The sequence below is a fragment of the Crinia signifera genome, chromosome 2, assembly GCF_055691185.1.
Source record: "Crinia signifera chromosome 2, ASM5569118v1, whole genome shotgun sequence".
In the NCBI taxonomy this organism is placed as follows: Eukaryota; Metazoa; Chordata; class Amphibia; order Anura; family Myobatrachidae; genus Crinia; species Crinia signifera.
Window position 1 is genome coordinate 403,609,521 of NC_139218.1, and position 22,589 is coordinate 403,632,109.

General features: G+C 46.8%; 1 protein-coding gene across 1 annotated transcript in view; it reads left to right on the plus strand.

The window, feature by feature from the left end:
* LOC146058637 (transient receptor potential cation channel subfamily M member 2-like) overlaps positions 1–22,589 on the plus strand; it is a 262,847-nt gene that overhangs the window by 195,520 nt on the left and 44,738 nt on the right. The window contains exon 19 of the mRNA XM_083170910.1: positions 9,321–9,456. Within this exon, the coding sequence (XP_083027036.1) occupies positions 9,321–9,456 (136 nt within the window). The remainder of the gene's footprint in view (positions 1–9,320; positions 9,457–22,589) is intronic.

Consider the following 22,589-nt stretch of genomic DNA (forward strand, 5'->3'; position numbering starts at 1 on the left):
GCAAGTATACCTGGCCAATAAAGATGATTCTGATGACCTGGGAGTAAGCATGGATGGTCTGTGTGTTGCCAGAGATGGTCTGGGTTGTCAGGGCATAGGCACAGATGGTCTGAGCATAAGATATGGAGCCACCATCTGTTTTAGCTCCAATTGCACCTGCTACCAGACCACCCGGACCGGGTTGAAAATCCTACAGGATTCCACAGTCTCAGTTCTCAGTGAGCTTTCTCACAGAGTTCATCCGGATCCACAATGCTGGACAATTCTCCTGGACCTTTACAAATTCTCCTCCAAAATATAGGAAACAGATCATCCAACCGCACATCTGGTATTTTTTTAACCACACTGATGCAATACCTATCCAGATTGTTTTTTAATATTCCCTATTTTTTGGCCTACCATGAGAATTCTCTATAGATAATAATCTATTTGTCTTTTTATATTGTTATTGATTAATTGTGTAATTCTTCATTCAGTCAAACCCAGTGCTGTATACCTCTTTTTCATTGTAACGGAATCTGCTGCGCTATATAAGATACTGTAATGGAATCTGCTGCGCTATATAAGACACTGTAACGGAATCTGCTGCGCTATATAAGACGCTGTAACGGAATCTGCTGCGCTATATAAGATACTGTAATGGAATCTGCTGCGCTATATAAGTCGCTGTAACGGAATCTGCTGCACTATATAAGACCCTGTAACGGAATCTGCTGCGCTATATAAGACACTGTAACGGAATCTGCTGTGCTATATAAGACACTGTAACGGAATCTGCTGCACTATATAAGACCCTGTAACGGAATCTGCTGCGCTATATAAGACACTGTAACGGAATCTGCTGCGCTATATAAGACACTGTAACGGAATCTGCTGCCCTATATAAGACACTGTAACGGAATCTGCTGCGCTATATAAGACGCTGTAACGGAATCTGCTGCGCTTTATAAGACGCTGTAACGGAATCTGCTGCGCTATATAAGACGCTGTAACGGAATCTGCTGCGCTATATAAGACAGTAACGGAATCTGCTGTGTTATATAAGAACCTGTAACAGAATCTGCTGCGATATATAAGACACTGTAACGGAATCTGCTGTGCTATATAAGACGCTGTAACGGAATCTGCTGCGTTATATAAGACACTGTAACGGAATCTGCTGCGCTATATAAGACAGTAACGGAATCTGCTGCGCTATATAAGAACCTGTAACAGAATCTGCTGCGATATATAAGACACTGTAACGGAATCTGCTGTGCTATATAAGACGCTGTAACGGAATCTGCTGCGTTATATAAGACACTGTAACGGAATCTGCTGCGTTATATAAGACGCTGTAACGGAATCTGCTGCGCTATATAAGACGCTGTAACGGAATCTGCTGCGCTATATAAGACACTGTAACGGAATCTGCTGCCCTATATAAGACACTGTAACGGAATCTGCTGCGCTATATAAGACGCTGTAACGGAATCTGCTGCGCTATATAAGAAACTGTAACGGAATCTGCTGCGCTATATAAGACGCTGTAACGGAACTGCTGCGCTATATAAGACACTGTAACGGAATCTGCTGCGCTATATAAGACGCTGTAACGGAACCTGCTGCGCTGTATAAGACGCTGTAACGGAATCTGCTGCGCTATATAAGACGCTGTAACGGAATCTGCTGCGCTACATAAGACACTGTAACGGAATCTGCTGCGCTATATAAGAAACTGTAACGGAATCTGCTGCGCTATATAAGACACTGTAACGGAATGTGCTGCGCTATATAAGACGCTGTAACGGAATCTGCGCTATATAAGACACTGTAACGGAATCTGCTGCGCTATATAAGACACTGTAACTTTCAAGGGAGTGGATGTGTTTTGCAGAAGCTCCTGAGAAGGTAGAATCCCAGTGCACAGTGAGAGCTCCCCCCTCAGGCCTCCCCAAGCCAGGGGACCTCTGTGGGGGTAGAGTGCAGGCAGGTCCTGGTGCCGGAGGGCCTGCTATATCATGGTGAAAGGCAGAAGACGTGGGGCTGTGTGCCCGTCCAGGAGGAAAAACATCCCTGCTGTTAGTACATCAGCAGCGGGAACCTCAGAGAAAAATGTGCAAGGTATGGAGAATGTCCCCCCGGATGATTTCGGAGGTACCCCAGTAGCAAGCCAGCTGCGGGGGGAAATGATGGATGAACCCGGCGGTGAACCAAACGCCGGTGGCAGCAAAGTAGAGGCTGCAGGGGGACAAAGTGAAGGAGAGCTAACATCAGAGGAGGAGGAGGATGATCTCCTGGTGTCGGAAGAGGAAGCTGCCAGTGAGGTGGAAAGTGAAGCAGAGGCTTTTGCTAAAATGAGCCTACAAGAATTACTGAGTGAATCGAAAAGGATCCACAGCAGGTTATATCAGGCAAAAAAGAAAAGAAATACCTGTCGTATGTGGGAGCGCCAGACATGGAGAGATCGAATAATGTTACACACTAACTCCTGTTCCAAAGTTAAAAATCAAATATCGATCAAAGTGAAAGAAGAAAAGGAAAAAATTAAATCCTTACCAGCAGGAGAAGGGTTAATGGCAGTCCAGGTGATGCAGGTTTCCCCTGCAGCAGCAGAAGGCAGTGATGACGTCATCCATGGGGGAGGTGTACTGCTCCAGGCTGATCCAGCACAGAGTGGAAAAAACCAGCCTCATGGAGAGTGAGGTCAGAGTGCAGAGTGACAGAATGCCGTTTGTGGAAAGGAAAGCCTGGCAATCCAATCCAGAGGGAGAAGGACAGCAGAGGCCGGTGCAGTCGGAGAGGATGGAGGAAGAATCTACCCCCCAGATGCAGAGGGATCCCCGGGGTGTAGTAAGTATGAGAAATGCTGAGATTATGCCCCGGGGTGACCAGAACTTGCTAGTGGCTTTGGACAGCCGGGAGGAAACTGTGCAGGCAGTAACTGACAGTACTCCAGGTCCGCTGGCAGAGACTGGTGGGGGGGAGAATATGGATTGTCAAGAGACTGGTGCAATGAAGGATGATGAGCAAAGACCCGGACTGAGCACAGGTATCAGTTTGGAAGTGTTGGAGGAGAGGGGTAAAGTACCACTGGGTAAATCTGCTACAGTGGTAAATGTAAAGACAGCTGTGGTAAATGAAATGACTCAAGGACAGAAATGTCTAAGGAAAGATAATTTAAATGTTGCTGAAAAGCAAGTTATGGAGACTGTATATGGTGATATGCTGGTACCGGAGAGAGCTAAAGTTGCTTTTAAATTGATTGCAGAAACTGCAAGCAGTCGAATAAAAGTGGGGAAGTCAGGCAGAGTCAGGTCACGGGCCAAGGGGTCACTCAGAGGAAAAGGAATGTGATACAATTTAAATGGGTTGGAGCTGATATAGTTCCCCCTAAGGAAAGATTCCTTAATATGATTTTCACGTTAAATTGTTGTGCTCGTGATCTGACTGCATGCATCCACCCAGAGAGATCCCAGATGTTTGATTTCAGTTTCTGCTATGCGAAAAAAATGAGTGAAATAGTGGAAGAGTGGGAAATAAAAAAAATTGAAGAAAGATACAGGGGATACCAGATATCCTCAGTAACAAAGCCAGAGAATATAAAGGTGAAAATCCTGGTAAGGGATGAAACAAGGGATGAAACAATCCCGGGAAATGACATTATGTTCTGGCTGAGCAGGCAATGTAAAATGCAAGGGGATTTACAGAAAATCGGCCATACTTTAGGTGTGTGGGGAGGTGCATGGTCAATCCAAGTTCAACTACATCAGATAGAGGAAAGGAAAAAGCACCTCCCCTCAGCAGCATACATTGGCAGGGACCGAATCCAGGTATTCTATCCGGGCCAGCCAAGGACCTGCTTTCGTTGTGGGGAAGAGGGACACATGAGCAGCGAATGTGGTACTATGAAGTGTTCCCTCTGCAACGAGACAGGTCACCCCTCAAGGTCATGTACACAGTCAAATGTAATTTGTGTGGCCTTAAAGGGCCTCCCTACAGTAGGTGCCCAAAGTCAATAAGGAATACGGATAGAGTGCCTGGAGGGGGAATAGCAAAAGGAAAATTTTAAAAAGCCACGTTTGAAGAAGGAAAGTCCATGTTCATTTGGGAAGAAGAAAAGGAGCCAGAAGAACAGTTTCAGGTAGTTGAAAAGAAGAAAAGTGCAACAAAAAGAAAAGGGGAAGAGGAAGTGGTAAACTTAACAAACAGATTTTTGGCCTTTTCAGAAAAGGATGAGGAAAGTGAGGAAAAGGGTGAGATTTACAAGGAAGGAGAGAAGTTAATACTTAAAAAAAAGTGAGGAGTGGAAGGAAAAAAATCAGAGAAAAAAAGTAGAAGAGGGGAGGAGGAAGGGGAGAAAATAGAGAGAAGGCCCCTAGTCACTGAGAAAGTAGTCCAAATTGTAAAACATACAGAAGTGAGGGGAGAAAAGGAGAAGGAAGTAGATCAGAGAGAAACCAGGGTAAGGATAGAGAGGGAAGACGGTAACCCTGGAAAGGATGGTAGCAGTATTTCAGTTTTTTCAGAAGAACCCCCTGATCCTGGGGAAGGGGTCGGAGGTTTGTCTGGAGGGATGACTGAGGGTCTGGATGTGTTGGGTGGTGGTGAATGTAAGGATGGTGGTGGGTCTGGTGTAAATAAGTAAAGAATTTGATATGGCCCTACGCTATGATTTTTTGCATGGATCCTCACCCCATAAGATGTGCCACTATTAATGTGGCTTCTATATACTCTGAGCGAGCTCGGTTCATGGCTTTTGATTTTTTAGAACAGTAGAGGTAGACATCTTTTTCCTCCAGGAGACCAGACTGAGGACCCTAGAAGCCTTGCATAAGGCTAAAAGGGAATGGAGTAGGGGGCCCTCATTCTGGTCTCTTGCGGCCAAACCGTATACTGGGGTGGCGGTACTTTTTTCCGGCATGGTAACCGTGCACAGAATCATAGAGGTTGAAGTAGGATGATGTATGGTTTTGGATGTCACCTTTAAAGGACATGACCTGAGACTTATTAATATCTATGGTCCCCAAAAAGCTTGGGATAGGAGATGTCTTTTTGAGGTGACAAACCATTCTTATTCACAGCCCAACAGGTCGTTTTTGGTGGCGATTTTAATGCCGTCGTAAGACCCAAAGACAGAGGAGGTGCCAGAAGCAGTAGGGCCTTGGGCTATGATGCAAATTATTTAGTTAAAATGGTTAGAGAGGCTGGTCTGGTGGATGTCCATATTAGGCATAACCCAGACCTCACTGGTTTCACATATCATTGTGGTCAGAATAGAAGTAGAATAGATAGGTTTTTTGTTAAGACAAATTCGAAAACTTTACCTTTCAAGGTGGAGCCAGTAGAATTTTCAGATCACTGTTTTCTTAGTTTTTCATTAAATGCCTCACAGTCCATCCAGAAAGGGAGGGGTCTGTGGAGACTGAACCCAGAGCTCCTAAAGGAAGAGAGTGTGAAGCAATGTCTCAGAGGTCTCTTTGAGGATCATGAATCACTGTTGGAGGCAGGATGGAGTAAATCGGAGTGGTGGGAGGTAATGAAAAAGAAGGTCCAGAGTTTTTTCAAAAGACTGATTAAAAAAAAGCTTGAAAAAAAGTAGTACCTACTATGTTCTTAAAAAGAAATTGGATTTCTTGATCTCTGAGGGTGGAGATGGTGGGGAAATCTCCCAGGTGAAGGCACAGATGAAGGAATATCAGTATAACCGATTGGCATCTTTGATTCTGGAGAGGGATTATGGTACATACCACTCGCCTGATCCCTACCAGAATTGTAGAAAAGCCGTTGAGTTAAGAGAAGTCAGAGGCCTATATGATGAAAGGGTTGTGCTTCAGGAGATGCGGGAAGGCATCCTGGAAGTCATTAGAGTATATTATTCTGGTCTTTTATCTGAGCAAGCACATATCAGAGAGAGGATGGAGACTTTTCTGAGGGAGACACCAGGTCTGATGGAGCCAGATGGCTCTCTTGAGTGTTTGGACAACAAGATTGGTGTAGAGGAAGTTAGGGAAGCAATTAATGGTTTGACATCAAAAAAGTCACCTGGACCGGATGGTCTAACATCGGAGTTCTATAAGGAATTCTCTGATGTATTAGCTCCACGTCTCACGGATGTGTTCAATGCAAGTTTGGAAGAAGGAAATCTGCCTCCTTCCATGAGACGGTCGGCTCTAATCTTGTTGTCCAAAGGAAAAGACAGAGCCCGTATTGAGAATTGGCGCCCCATCGCTCTTCTTAATACGGACAGGAAGATTTTGGCAAAAGTTTTCTTTAACAGAATAATGGAGTTTTCTGAGAGGCTTCTCTCCCCCTCCCAGCACTGTACGGTGAAGGGGCGTAGCACTTTTAGTGCAGTCCTTGGTGTCCGGGAAGCCATGGAGCGGTGCAGGGCTGGGGGGGAAGGAAAATTCCTGCTGGCCTTGGATCAATCTAAAGCTTTTGACCGTGTCAATCATGAATATCTTTGGAAATTACTTGAAAGGTATGGCTTTCCGTCAAAAATGGTCAATTGGTTAAAGATCCTTTATAAAGAGGCCGAGAGCTTCCCACTTGTGAATGGTTGGGTAGGGCCCAAATTCGGGGTAAGCTCAGGTGTGCGTCAGGGTTGCCCCCTGATTCCTCTTTTATATGTGTTTGCAATTGATCCTTTCGTGAGGAGGATTGAGAGCAGCAGGTTGGAAGGGGTGCAGCTGTCACCGGAGTGTACTCTAAAGGTGGTAGCCTATGCAGATGATGTTACGGTGGTCTTGTCAGCAGAGGAGAAGGCAAGTGACATCAACCAACTAGTGACTGATTTTTCTGAGGCGTCTGGTTCTAAGATAAATCAGGACAAGTGTGACGTTTTCTGGATGGGGGAGAGAGGGAAAGAATTTTCTCTCCCGGACACCCTCCCCAGGCCTAAAGATAGTATCAAAATATTAGTCATCCAATTTGATTATGGAGATTACTGCTTACTAAATTAGGGAAGAAAGCTGGATGATGCTGCCAAGAAAGTAAATTTCTGGAAAGGGTGCAAGTTCTCCCGGAGAGAAAGGGTTGATATTTGCAAAACATACTTGATTCCAATGTTTTTGTATATCAGCTATGTCTGTTTTTTGCCTCAGTCTCTGTGGTCTAAACTGTGTTCCGTGTTTTTCCAGATGTTCTGGGGAAACAAGATGAACCTAGTCAAGAGAGGAATCACATACAGATCGAGGGCAGAAGGGGGCCAGGAAATGGTTAATCCCGTAGTTTTTTTTTATAACAGCTTTTTTAAAGTTGAATGTGGGAAGTCTGTTTTTAGACAACCCCCCTCGATGGGTATATGGATTCATGGAATGGATGTCTCCCTACTCTAGAACATGGATAGATGGAGGTCGGATGAGAAGACCCTGGACCAGGCAGGGTTACCTTCCGATTTACGTGATACAATCCATAAAGATGATTACCAAGTGGAGTAGGAGGGTGGGTGATGTGAGAGATCTCTCGAGAAAGGAGATGGGGAAGAGAGTCTTGCAGACCTACTTTTATGCTCCACTGGCTTCGAGAGATTGCCCAGGGGATGTCTGTTCAGCTGGGTTGAAACTGCTTAATGAGCAGAGGATCCCACTGAAGTTTAGAGACATTGCCTGGCTTTCTTTCCAAGGGAGACTTTACGTTAAAGGGAATGTTAAGTTTCGAGGTGCCAATACCCGTGATTGTCCACGTGAGGAGTGTCCTGGGGAGGAGTAGACAATGGACCATTTCTTTCTTAAGTGTCCCTTCAATGTAAAAATGTATCAAGATATCTCAGTTGCTCTAGGGATCCCTTGTCTTTCGGGGCTAAGTTACCCGGAGTGGGTCTATGGGGCATTCAAAGGTTATCGGAATTTTGATTTATGCACAATTTATATGATTAGTTTAGCAGTCAGGTATCACACGTGGAATGCACGGTGTCATTTTATATTGAGACAAAAGATCCTCCCTGTTAGGACGGTGGTGGGTCTTATTCTACATGAGGTGAAGGTAATGATGGAAATGGAAAAGGAGAAATTGGATGCCATCAGCTGGTCTCAACTATGGGGCCAGTTGAAACCTCCTTAGTAGGTGGCATACAATGGAACCTGGAACATACTGAGTTACTTTTCTTCTTTATTTCACAGTTAGGAGTGAATGAGAATATAAACAGTAAAAGACTGGTTTACATACATTTTTTAGCTAATACTGGATTCTTTGTTTAATTATAAGTGTGGGTGGTGAAAATGGAGGGGGGGGGGAATGGATGAAGAAATGAAAGTAGTCTTGTGGGTAAGGGTTATGAATGTATTTTTTGTATTAAAAGGTGGCTGATTTAGGGGTGATGGTGGTGGGGATGGATGACGAGAGAATGTTTGAAAATGGAAGGATGGGAGGATAATGAGAGAATGGTGGTAGGTTATAAAGAGGAATGTAAGAAAGGATATATGGGGAGGTTTGGGTAAGAAAGGGTATGAATCAGTGTGAAAGTTGTGGTAAAACAGATAAGAGAAACTCAGGATCACGATAAAGTAAAAACTAGGATATGGAATTATTGTAAATAGGAAAAAAAATTGTAGGCGAAGTGATGTCGTTTTATTTTATTTTTTTTTGGGGGGGGGGAGGGGTTTGGGGTGGGGTGAAAAGGGGATTTTCTGTTTATTTTTAATTGATTGTTTCTATATTTGTAAATATTGGAAAAGAAAAGTATGTATATATGATGTATATATTTGTATTTAAATGTTGCAATCTTTTTAATAAAAAAGCATTGACACTGTAACGGAATCTGCTGCGATATATATGACACTAACGGAATCTGCTGCGCTATATAAGACACTTAGCGGAATCTGCTGCACTATATAAAACACTGTAACGGAACCTGCTGCACTATATAATACACTGTAACGGAACCTGCTGCACTATATAAGACACTGTAACGGAATCTGCTGCGCTATATAAGACACTGTAACGGAATCTGCTGCGCTATATAAGACGCTGTAGCGGAATCTGCTGCACTATATAAGACACTGTAACGGAATCTGCTGCGCTATATAAGACACTGTAACGGAATCTGCTGCGCTATATAAGACGCTGTAGCGGAATCTGCTGCACTATATAAGACACTGTAACGGAATCTGCTGCACTATATAAGACACTGTAACGGAATCTGCTGCGCTATATAAGACACTGTAACGGAATCTGCTGCGCTATATAAGACGCTGTAACGGAACCTGCTGCGCTATATAAGACACTGTAACGGAACCTGCTGCGCTACATAAGACACTGTAACGGAATCTGCTGCGCTACATAAGACACTGTAAATAGATAACGCATGACTCTGACCTGTGGCTGTATTACTCCCCTAGGCTGGTCCGTGCTGATACCGTATACCTGGGCCGAGTTTTCCTGTCTATGGCCTACATATTATTCTGCTCTCGTTTTGTGGAAATCTTTGCCGTCAGCAATGTTATAGGGACCCAGGTTTTCATTTTCATCCGACTGGTAAGACGTCTCCTGTGAACTGTTGTTATGTTTTGTTATTAGCACAATGTACTAATTCTTCCAGATAAATGCTCTCTCTGCATATGGAAACCGACTGTATACATTTATATGGTTTAGGCCTGGTTCTGAATGTGCAACAGGGCAGCTGCCTGATATCCTTCTTTATTCTAATGCGGTCTCTGCCCAGTATTTGTGGCGCTTCCTGTGTATGCATCATAATTTGTATTGTGTTATACACCTATCCCACGCTGGCTGCAGGGGTGTGGTATGGGACTCCGACAGTCGGGATCCCGACATCGTGTAAATGACTGTCGGGATCCCGACTGTTGGGAACCCGTCCGGCACCCGGCTGCAGGACATTGGTCATCTCTCCCACATTAGTAAGGATCAACAAAAAATTGCAAGTTAGAAATTCCAAAAGTTGCGGGTCCATAGCAGTAACTTGTGTAGAAAGGTTCAGCTCAGTCGGATGAGTTTTACTATCCCCAGCGGGTTCTTGTATTTTTGAAAATTTTACATACATTTTGTGATCAGGTGAAGGCGCGGCTTTGAGGCACATATTTTGGCAATAAAGTTGATACAGACCTTTGGGGTAAACATTGAAGAGAGGGTCCATGATCCCATGAATAAATGTCCACATTATCCATGAAATGACATCTTTGCCACGTGTGCTCCTGATACCCACTGGCACCGATTTATAAAATATTATATTCTAGGGGTAGGGAGTAGGAATGGACATCGGAAGCCCACCAACAAATGTTGAAACTTTTGATGGAATTGTGAAAACCATCACATCAAAACAATTTATAGGAGATTTGTCGGGCGGCAGAGGGCGGGATTAGGGCATGGCTAGGGGTGGAGCACCAAGCAACATCCATACTATGCCCACTACTGTAGGTAGCTGCTGGATGTGGGGACTCACCATGGCAGGCACTGGTGAAGAGGCTGCTGATGTGAGTGCAGTGTGTTATCTCCAGGCAGTGAGTGACACCATTCTTCACTACCTGGGACAAAATAACATTAATACACATAGGCTAAAGGCAATTGGCTGCTATGTCACAGCCACTATCACAGACTATAAGGGTGGTGTAATTCATATGCTGAAGATAAAGTGGAATATGTGCATGCTGTATTATAATGAATGACGGGATCTTGGGACGGACATAGATGACCCAACTAGCCATCATTCGTCAGATTCATGTCCTGTAGCAGAACAGGAGTCTCATTGTCAATCACGTAATGGTACTGAGTGGAGCAGACAGGAGGCAGAATAATGGAAGCAAGCCTGGAACATAGGACACCGGATGGCACAGACTGCTGGAAGCACTATGCATGAGTCATATTCGTATTCTTCATAAATGTCACCCAGAAGGTGTAACAACATAGAAGAAAAGAACAGTGACTCCAAAAAGAGCCAAAGTGGAAACACCTCACCCATACCTCTGGGGCCACCCACCCCACATTGTGCATCTATGCATATTGGGCAGTACTGCATTGATGAATGTTTCTATGGAGAGTCACACCTATGCACAATGGGCAGTATTGCATTGATGTATGCATCTCTGGAGAGTCACACCTATGAACAGTGGGCAGTACTGCATTGATGTATGTATCTCTGGAGAATCACACCTATGAACAGTGGGCAGTATTGCATTGATGTATGCATCTCTGGAGAGTCACACCTATTCACAATGGGTAGTACTGCATTGATGTATGCATCTCTAGAGAATCACACCTATGCACAATGGGTAGTACTGCATTGATGTATGTATCTCTGGAGAGTCACACCTATGCACAATGGGTAGTACTGCATTGATGTATGCATCTCTAGAGAATCACACCTATGCGCAATGTGCAGTACTGCATTGATGTATGTATATCTGGAGAATTACACCTATGAACAGTGGGCAGTATTGCATTGATGTATGTATCTCTGGAGAATCACACCTATGTGCAATGTGCAGTATTGCATTGATGTATGTATCTCTGGAGAATCACACCTATGTGCAATGTGCAGTATTGCATTGATGTATGTATCTCTGGAGAATCACACCTATGTGCAATGTGCAGTATTGCATTGATGTATGTATCTCTGGAGAATCACACCTATGCGCAATGTGCAGTACTGCATTGATGTATGTACTGTATCTCTGGAGAATCACACCTATGAACAGTGGGCAGTATTGCATTGATGTATGCATCTCTAGAGAGTCACAACATCAATGCAAACTGGGCAGTACTGCATTGATGAATGTTTCTATGGAGAGTCACACCTATGCACAATGGGCAGTACTGCATTTATGAATGTTTCTATGGAGAGTCACACCTGTACACAATGGGCAGGACTGCATTGATGTACAGTATGTGTCTATGGAGAGTCACACCTATGTACAATGGGCAGTAATGCATTTATATATGAATCAGAATCAACTTTATTGGCCAGGTATACTTGCACATACTAGGAATTTGACTTGGATTGTTTTGCAACAGCCAGTTAGGTACAGTTAAACAGTGACAGATATGAGAACACATACAGGTATAGGCTAGAAGTACCCTGGGGGATATAGACGCAGGGAACACATACCTGCCAAGCAGCACCGTGCCTGTGGCAGGTGCCAGTATAAGCAGAGACAGTACAGTTATCACACAGGGAACACATACCTGCCGAGCTGCACAGCGCCTAGGCAGCCATCAGCGGCACCACTGGTCATTGCAGCAGCCAGGTAGGTAACAATATAAGCAGAGACAGTACAGTTATCACACAGGGAACACATACCCGCCGAGCTGCACAGTGCCTAGGCAGCCATCAGCGGCACCACTGGTCATTGCAGCAGCCAGGTAGGTAACAATATAAGCAGGGACAGTACAGTTATCACATAGGGAACACATACCCGCCGAGCTGCACAGCACCTAGGCAGCCATCAGCGGCGCCACTGGTCATTGCAGCAGCCAGGTAGGTAACAATATATGCAGGGACAGTACAGTTATCACACAGGGAACACATACCCGCCGAGCTGCACAGTGCCTAGGCAGCCATCAGCGGCACCACTGGTCATTGCAGCAGCCAGGTAGGTAACAATATAAGCAGGGACAGTACAGTATCACACAGGGAACACATACCTGCCGAGCTGCACAGCGCCTAGGCAGCTATCAGCGGCACCACTGCTCATTGCAGCAGCCAGGTAGGTAACAATATAAGCAGAGACAGTACAGGATCACACAGGGAACACATACCTGCCGAGCTGCACAGCGCCTAGGCAGCCATCAGCGGCACCACTGGTCATTGCAGCAGCCAGGTAGGTAACAATATAAGCAGGGACAGTACAGTTATCACACAGGGAACACATACCTGCCGAGCTGCACAGCGCCTAGACAGCCATCAGCGGCACCACTGGTCATTGCAGCAGCCAGGCAGGTAACACTATAAGCAGAGACAGTACAGTTATCACACAGGGAACACATACCTGATAAGCTGCACAGCACCTAGGCAGCCATCAGCGGCACCACTGGTCATTGCAGCAGCCAGGTAGGTGACAATATAAGCAGGGACAGTACAGTTATCACACAGGGAACACATACCTGCCGAGCTGCACAGCGCCTAGGCAGCCATCAGCGGCACCACTGGTCATTGCAGCAGCCAGGTAGGTGACAATATAAGAAGAGACAGTACAGTATCACACAGGGAACACATACCTGCCGAGCTGCACAGCACCTAGGCAGCCATCAGCGGCACCACTGGTCATTGCAGCAGCCGGGTAGGTAACAGTATAAGCAGGGACAGTACAGTTATCACACAGGGAACACATACCCACCGAGCTGCACAGCGCCTAGGCAGCCATCAGCGGCACCACTGGTCATTGCAGCAGCCAGGTAGGTGACAATATAAGAAGAGACAGTACAGTATCACACAGGGAACACATACCTGCCGAGCTGCACAGCACCTAGGCAGCCATCAGCGGCACCAGTGGTCATTGCAGCAGCCAGGTAGGTAACAATATAAGCAGGGACAGTACAGTTATCACACAGGGAACACATACCTGCCGAGCTGTACAGCGCCTAGGCAGCCATCAGCGGCACCACTGGTCATTGCAGCAGCCAAGTAGGTAACAATATAAGCAGGGACAGTACAGTTATCACACAGGGAACACATACCTGCCGAGCTGCACAGCGCCTAGGCAGCATCAGCGGTGCCACTGGTCATTACAGCAGCCAGGTAGGTAACAATATAAGCAGGGACAGTACAGTTATCACACAGGGAACACATACCTGATAAGCTGCACAGCACCTAGGCAGCCATCTGCGGCACCACTGGTCATTGCAGCAGCCAGGTAGGTAACAATATAAGCAGGGACAGTACAGTTATCACACAGGGAACACATACCTGCCAAGCTGCACAGCACCTAGGCAGCCATCTGCGGCACCACTGGTCACTGCAGCAGCCAGGTGGTGACAATATAAGCAGGGACAGTACAGTTATCACACAGGGAACACATACCCGCCGAGCTGCACAGCACCTAGGCAGCCATCAGCGGCACCACTGGTCATTGCAGCAGCCAGGTAGGTAACAATATAAGCAGGTACAGTACAGTTATCACACAGGGAACACATACCTGCCAAACAGCACAGCACCTAGGCAGCCATCAGCGGCACCACTGGTCATTGCAGCAGCCAGGTAGGTAACAATATAAGCAGGGACAGTACAGTTATCACACAGGTAACACATACCTGCCGAGCTGCACAGTGCCTAGGCAGCCATCAGCGGCACCACTGGTCATTGCAGCAGCCAGGTAGGTAACAATATAAGCAGGTACAGTACAGTTATCACACAGGGAACACATACCTGCCGAGCAGCACAGCACCTAGGCAGCCATCAGCGGCACCACTGGTCATTGCAGCAGCCAGGTAGGTAACAATATAAGCAGGGACAGTACAGTTATCACACAGGGAACACATACCTGCCGAGCTGCACAGCACCTAGGCAGCCATCAGCGGCACCACTGGTCATTGCAGCAGCCAGGTAGGTAACAATATAAGCAGGGACAGTACAGTATCACACAGGGAACACATACCTGCCGGGCTGCACAGCACCTAGGCATCCATCAGCGGCACCACTTGTCATTGCAGCAGCCAGGTAGGTAACAATATAAGCAGAGACAGTACAGTTATCACACAGGGAACACATACCTGCCGAGCAGCACAGCACCTAGGCAGCCATCAGCGGCACCACTGGTCATTGCAGCAGCCAGGTAGGTAACAATATAAGCAGGGACAGTACAGTTATCACACAGGTAACACATACCTGCCGAGCTGCACAGCGTCTAGGCAGCCATCAGCGGCACCACTGGTCATTGCAGCAGCCAGGTAGGTAACAGTAAGAGCACGGTATGAGGAATAGTATGAACAAAGACAGCACAGTTACAGCAGAGACAGTAAAGTTATCACACAGGGAACACATACCTGCCGAGCAGCACAGCACCTAGGCAGCCATCAGCGGCACCACTGGTCATTGCAGCAGCCAGGTAGGTGACAATATAAGCAGGGACAGTACAGTTATCACATAGGGAACACATACCTGCCGAGCAGCACAGCACCTAGGCAGCCATCAGCGGCACCAGTGGTCATTGCAGCAGCCAGGTAGGTAACAATATAAGCAGGGACAGTACAGTTATCACACCGGGAACACGTACCTGCCGAGCTGCACAGCGCCTAGGCAGCCATCAGCGGTGCCACTGGTCATTGCAGCAGCCAGGTAGGTAACAGTATAAGCAGGGACAGTACAGTTATCACACAGGAAACACACATACCCCCGAGCTGCACAGCACCTAGGCAGCCATCAGCGGCACCACTGGTCATTGCAGCAGCCAGGTAGGTAACAATATAAGCAGGGAAAGTACAGTATCACACAGGGAACACATACCTGCCGAGCTGCACAGCACCTAGGCATCCATCAGCGGCACCACTTGTCATTGCAGCAGCCAGGGAGGTAACAATATAAGCAGGGACAGTACAGTTATCACACAGGGAACACATACCCGCCGAGCTGCACAGCACCTAGGCAGCCATCAGCGGCATCACTGGTCATTGCAGCAGCCAGGTAGGTAACAGTATAAGCAGGGACAGTACAGTTATCACACAGGTAACACACATACCCCCGAGCTGCACAGCACCTAGGCAGCCATCAGCGGCACCACTGGTCATTGCAGCAGCCAGGTAGGTAACAATATAAGCAGAGACAGTACAGTATCACACAGGGAACACATACCTGCCGAGCTGCACAGCACCTAGGCATCCATCAGCGGCACCACTTGTCATTGCAGCAGCCAGGGAGGTAACAATATAAGCAGGGACAGTACAGTTATCACACAGGGAACACATACCCGCCAAGCTGCACAGCACCTAGGCAGCCATCAGCGGCACCACTGGTCATTGCAGCAGCCAGGTAGGTAACAGTATAAGCAGGGACAGTACAGTTATCACACAGGTAACACACATACCCCCGAGCTGCACAGCACCTAGGCAGCCATCAGCGGCACCACTGGTCATTGCAGCAGCCAGGTAGGTAACAATATAAGCAGAGACAGTACAGTATCACACAGGGAACACATACCTGCAGAGCTGCACAGCGCCTAGGCAGCCATCAGCGGCACCACTGGTCATTGCAGCAGCCAGGTAGGTAACAATATAAGCAGGGACAGTACAGTTATCACACAGGGAACACATACCTGCCGAGCAGCACAGCACCTAGGCAGCCATCAGCGGCACCACTGGTCATTGCAGCAGCCAGGTAGGTAACAATATAAGCAGAGACAGTACAGTTATCACACAGGGAACACATACCTGCTGAGCTGCACAGCACCTAGGCAGCCATCAGCGGCACCACTGGTCATTGCAGCAGCCAGGTAGGTGACAATATAAGCAGGGACAGTACAGTTATCACAAAGGGAACACATACCTGCCGAGCTGCACAGCGCCTAGGCAGCCATCAGCGGCACCACTGGTCATTACAGCAGCCAGGTAGGTAACAATATAAGCAGGGACAGTACAGTTATCACACAGGGAACACATACCTGATAAGCTGCACAGCACCTAGGCAGCCATCAGCGGCACCACTGGTCATTGCAGCAGCCAGGTAGGTGACAATATAAGCAGGGACAGTACAGTTATCACACAGGGAACACATACCTGCCGAGCTGCACAGCGCCTAGGCAGCCATCATCGGCACCACTGGTCATTGCAGCAGCCAGGTAGGTAACAATATAAGCAGAGACAGTACAGTTATCAAACAGGGAACACATACCTGCCGAGCTGCACAGCACCTAGGTAGCCATCAGCAGCACCACTGGTCATTGCAGCAGCCAGGTAGGTGACAATATAAGCAGGGACAGTACAGTTATCACACAGGGAACACATACCTGCCGAGCTGCACAGCGCCTAGGCAGCCATCAGCGGCACCACTGGTCATTACAGCAGCCAGGTAGGTAACAATATAAGCAGGGACAGTACAGTTATCACACAGGGAACACATACCTGATAAGCTGCACAGCACCTAGGCAGCCATCAGCGGCACCACTGGTCATTGCAGCAGCCAGGTAGGTAACAATATAAGCAGGGACAGTACAATTATCACACAGGGAACCCATACCTGCCGAGCTGTACAGCACCTAGGCAGCCATCAGCAGCACCACTGGTCATTGCAGCAGCCAGGTAGGTGACAGTATGAGCACGGTATGAGGAATAGTTTGAGCAGACAACACAGTTACAGCAGAGACAGTACAGTTATCACACGGGAGACACTGGGTTACATATGGCTGAGTGCACAGTTCCTAGGCAGCCATTTGCGGCACCATCATAAAAGGCTCAACAGGCCATCATCCTGTAGGGAGAGCCAGCGTGGGTGGTGCGCGGGGGGGGGGGGGGCTGGGGGAGTCAGTCAGTGAGGCTGGGGGAGAGTTGGTGGGGGGTGGGTGCGGCTGCTGCAGAGTTCGACCCGAGCTGGTCTGGCCTTCCAGGGGCGGGGGGGGGGGGCACCTACCGGCCTCTGGGTGTAGTACCGGGGCCCCATGGCCAATGCGCCTCCTGTCCTGGCTGGGGTGACTGGGCCTGGTCCAGGTGTTCTCATGGCAAAGGTAAGTTGAGGCCACATGATGTTCCGGAGTTATGTGGTTATACAGGGTTGCCTACCCTCCCGGAATGGCCGGGAGGATCCCGAAAATCGGGTCCTCCTCCCGGAAAGGTGGGCAACCCTCCCGGATTCTGGGGGACCCCAACGCCACCCCCCAATTTTGGCGTCTTCCTCCATACCTCTGGATTTAAATGCGGCAATCCGTGGATCTCTGAGGAGGGGGCAGAGCTAAAATGTGCACAATCCCATCATTTTAGCCCTGCCCCCTCCACGGAGATCCGTGCATTGGGGTTTAAGTCGGCAACCCTGGTGGTTATAATGCAGTTCTTCAGAAATAATGTTGGTGTGTTGTTTGCCTTCTGGTTTCCTTCGGTTTAACGCCAGTATAACCCTGCTATTAATTTAAAGCTGACCCTTTATAACTAGACCCTTTAGACTATGGGTTTTCAAACTGTGGCCCTCCAGATGTTGTGAAACTACAAATCCCAGCATGCCTTGCAACAGTTTTGCTATAAGGGAGTGTTAAAACTGTGGCAAGGCATGCTGGGATTTGTAGTTTCACGACCATATTGCCAGTGATTTAATGTGCAGCCAGCGATAAATGGCTGGGAGCGTGCTCCCGCGGCCAGCCCTTCATGGTCGCTGGTCGCAGGAGCTTGCTCCTCCGATTCTCCCTAAAAATTGCTGGTCGCTGGTGCACAAAGCACTGTGCACCAGCGACAAGCGACACTTACTACGTCCAGCGCCGTTTCACCGCCCACCCGCCGTGTCACCGCCCACCCGCCTTGTCACGGAGCCAGCCCCTGCTTCTACCTCCGTTTCTCTGCCCGCGCTCACAGCAGCAGCTCCCCCCATCAGCACGCTAGTCCTGCACAGCCGCACTATCCAGTAAGTGCATAGGCTGTAGTAGAGGCCATTGGTGTCGGGCAGCATGATTATGTTCATGCTGCCCATCGATGGTGATTTGCACCATCGGTGGGCAGCATGAGCATTACCATGCTGCCCCACACCAATAGTATGTGGGCTCAATATAAATGAAGGGGGCATTGGTGTCGGGGTGGCAGGGGCCGCACGGCCGTCTTGTGCCCCCACACCCCTGGCAGGTGCGGGGCACTAGCGGCTGCTGCCGCTAGATTATCCTGCCCCTACAAAGATGACCCCTGCTACATCTGTATATACACCATATACACTTTTATTCCCTTCCAGAAGGACTTCCCACAACCCATGTCAATCATAAATGAATTTAAATAGAGGTTAAAAAAAATCTAGTCAAAATTGCTGGTCCCTATGAAAAACTGGACACTGAGCAATATATTGCTGAGAAATATATTGCGGAGATATATTGCAAGTACACTGAGCAATATATTACTCAGCAATATATTGCAAGCAATATATTGCTAGCAATATATCTCCCCCGTGTGTACACAGCATAAGTTATTGAAATAGCACAGAGACTGTAAAACCCCAATAACAGCTTTTTACAGCTTTACTGCGATATTGTTTAGTGTAAATACCCAGTTTTAAATCAGTGCAAGCAGCTGCGATATTGTGCAGTGTAATTACCCAGTTTTAAATCAGTGCAAGCAGCTGTGATATTGTGCAGTATAATTACCCAGTTGTAAATCAGTGCAAGCAGCTGTGATATTGTGCAGTATAATTACCCAGTTGTAAATCAGTGCAAGCAGCTGTGATATTGTGCAGTATAATTACCCAGTTTTAAATCAGTGTAAGCAGCTGTGATATTGTGCAGTGTAATTACCCAGTTTTAAATCAGTGTAAGCAGCTGTGATATTGTGCAGTGTAATTACCCAGTTTTAAATCAGTGTAAGCAGCTGTGATATTGTGCAGTGTAATTACCCAGTTTTAAATCAGTGTAAGCAGCTGAAATATTGTGCAGTGTAATTACCCAGTTTTAAATCCGTGCAAGCAGCTGTGATATTGTGCAGTGTAATTACCCAGTTTTAAATCAGTGCAAGCAGCTGTGATATTGTGCAGTGTAATTACCTGTTGATGAAATGAGAGAGGAGTCAATTTACAATCGATGTCCAATGAAGTTATAAGTTGTAATGAATAGACCGCCGGTATAACGCTGCTATTAATTTAAAGCTGACCCTTTATAACTAGACCATTCAGACACTAGACCCCTAAATGTCCTAAAGGACTGACGTCCCACACTATCTCTTAAGAGTCACACCTATGCACTTTGGACAGTACTGCATTGATGTATGTATCTCAGGAGAATCACACCTAGGCACGCTGGGCAGTACTGCATTGATGTATGTATCTCAGGAGAATCACACCTAGGCACGCTGGGCAGTACTGCATTGATGTATGTATCTCAGGAGAATCACACCTAGGCACGCTGGGCAGTTATGCATTGATGTATGAATCTCTTGTAGTCACACCTATACACAATCTGAAGTACTGCATTGATGTATGTATCTGTGGATAGTCACACCTATACACAGTAGGCAGTACCGCATTGATTATGTATCTGTGGATAGTCGCACCTATACACAATCGGAAGTACTGCATTGAGGCACTGTTTGTATCTCTGGAGAGCACACCTATGCACAATAGGCAGTACCGCATTGATGGACGTATCTCTGGAGAGTGACACATATGCACATTGGGCACTATTGCTTTGCTGTATGTATCTCTGGAGAGTCACACATATGCAGAGTGAGCAGTACTGCATTGATGTATGTATCTCTTGAGAATCACACCTATGCACAGTGGGCAAATATGCATTGATGTTTGTATCTGTGGATAGTCACACCTATGCACAATAGGCAGTACCGCATTGATGTATGTTTCTCTGGAGAATCAAACATATGCACAGTGGGCAGCACTGCATTAATGTATGTCATTTTGGAGAGGCACACATATTCACATTGGGCAGTATTGCCTTGCTGTATTTATCTCTGGAGAGTAACAGCTATGCAGAGTGAGCAGTACTGCATTGATGTATGTATCTCTGGAGTATCACACCTATACACAATTGGCAGTACTGCATTGATGTTCTGTATGTATATATGGAAAGTCACACCGATGCACAATAGGCAGTACTGCATCGATGTATGTATCCCTGGAGAGTCACACATATGCACATTGGGCAGTACTGCATTAATGTATCTATTTTTGGAGAGGCACACATATTCACATTGGGCAGTATTGCCTTGCTGTATGTATCTGTGGAGAGTCACACCTATGCACAGTGGGTAGTACTGCATTGATGTATGTATCTCTGGAGAGTCACACATGCATTGTGGGTAGTACTGCATTGATGCATGTGTCTCTGGAGAGTCACACCTATGAAGAGTGAGGAGTACTGCAGTGATAGTTATATCTCTGGAGAGTCACACCTATGCACAGTGGGCAGTACTGCATTGATGTGTTTATATCTGGAGGGTCACACCTATGCACAGTAGGCAGTACTGCATCGATGTATGTATCTCTGGAGAGTCACACATATGCACAGTGGGCAGTACTGCATTGATGGATATATCTCTGGAGAGTCACACCTATGCACAGTGGGCAGCACTGCATTGATGTATGTATCTCTGGAGGGTCACACCTATGCACAGTAGGCAGTACTGCATCAATGTATGTATCTCTGGAGAGTCACACATATGCACAGTGGGGAATACTGCATTTGTGTATGTATCTCTGGAGAGTCACACCTATGCATAGTGGGGAGTACTGCTGTGATGGATATATCTCTGGAGAGTCACACCTATGCACAGAGGACAGTACTGCATTGATGTGTGTATATCTGGAGGGTCACACCTATGCACAGTAGGCAGTACTGCATCGATGTATGTATCTCTGGAGAGTCACACATATGCACAGTGGGGAATACTGCATTGGTGTATGTATCTCTGGAGAGTCACACCTATGCATAGTGGGGAGTACTGCTGTGATGGATATATCTCTGGAGAGTCACACCTATGCACAGAGGACAGTACTGCATTGATGTGTGTATATCTGGAGGGTCACACCTATGCACAGTAGGCAGTACTGCATCGATGTATGTATCTCTGGAGAGTCACACATATTCACAGTGGGCAGTACTGCATCGATGTATGTATCTCTGGAGAGTCACACATATTCACAGTGGGCAGTACTGCATCGATGTATGTATCTCTAGAGAGTCACACCTATGCACAGTGTAGTACTGCAGTGATGGATATATCTCTGGAGATTCACACATATGCACAGTGTAGTACTGCATTGATGTATGTATCTCTGGAGAGTCACACATATTCACAGTGGGCAGTACTGCATCGATGTATTTATCTCTGGAGAGTCACACAAATGCAAAGTGGGTAGTACTGTATATCGTATAACATATCCGTATCTGTGTAGAGTCATACCTATGCACAGTGTAGCACTGCAGTAATGGATATATCTCTGGAGAATCACACATATGCACAGTGTAGAACTGTATTGATGTATGTATCTCTGGAGAGTCACACCTATGCATAGTGGGGATTATACAGTTATGGATATATCTCTGGAGAGTCACACCTATGCACAGTGTAGTACTGCATTGATGTATGTATCACTGGAGAGTAACACCTATGCACAGTGGGCAGTACTGCAGTGATGGATATATCTCTGGAGAGTCACACCTATGCACAGTGGGCAGTACTGAATTGATGTAAGTATTAATGAAGCGTTGTCACACCTATGCAGAGTGGGTAGTACTGTATATCGTATAACATATCCGTATCTGTGGAGAGTCATACCTATGCACAGTGTAGCACTGCAGTAATGGATATATCTCTGGAGAGTCACACCTATGAAGAGTGGGGAGTACTGCAGTGATGGATATATCTCTGGAGAATCACACATATGCACAGTGTAGAACTGCATTGATGCATGTATCTCTGGAGAATCACACATATGCACAGTGTAGTACTGCATTGATGTATGTATCTCTGGAGAATCACACATATGCACAGTGTAGTACTGCATTGATGTATGTATCTCTGGAGAATCACACATA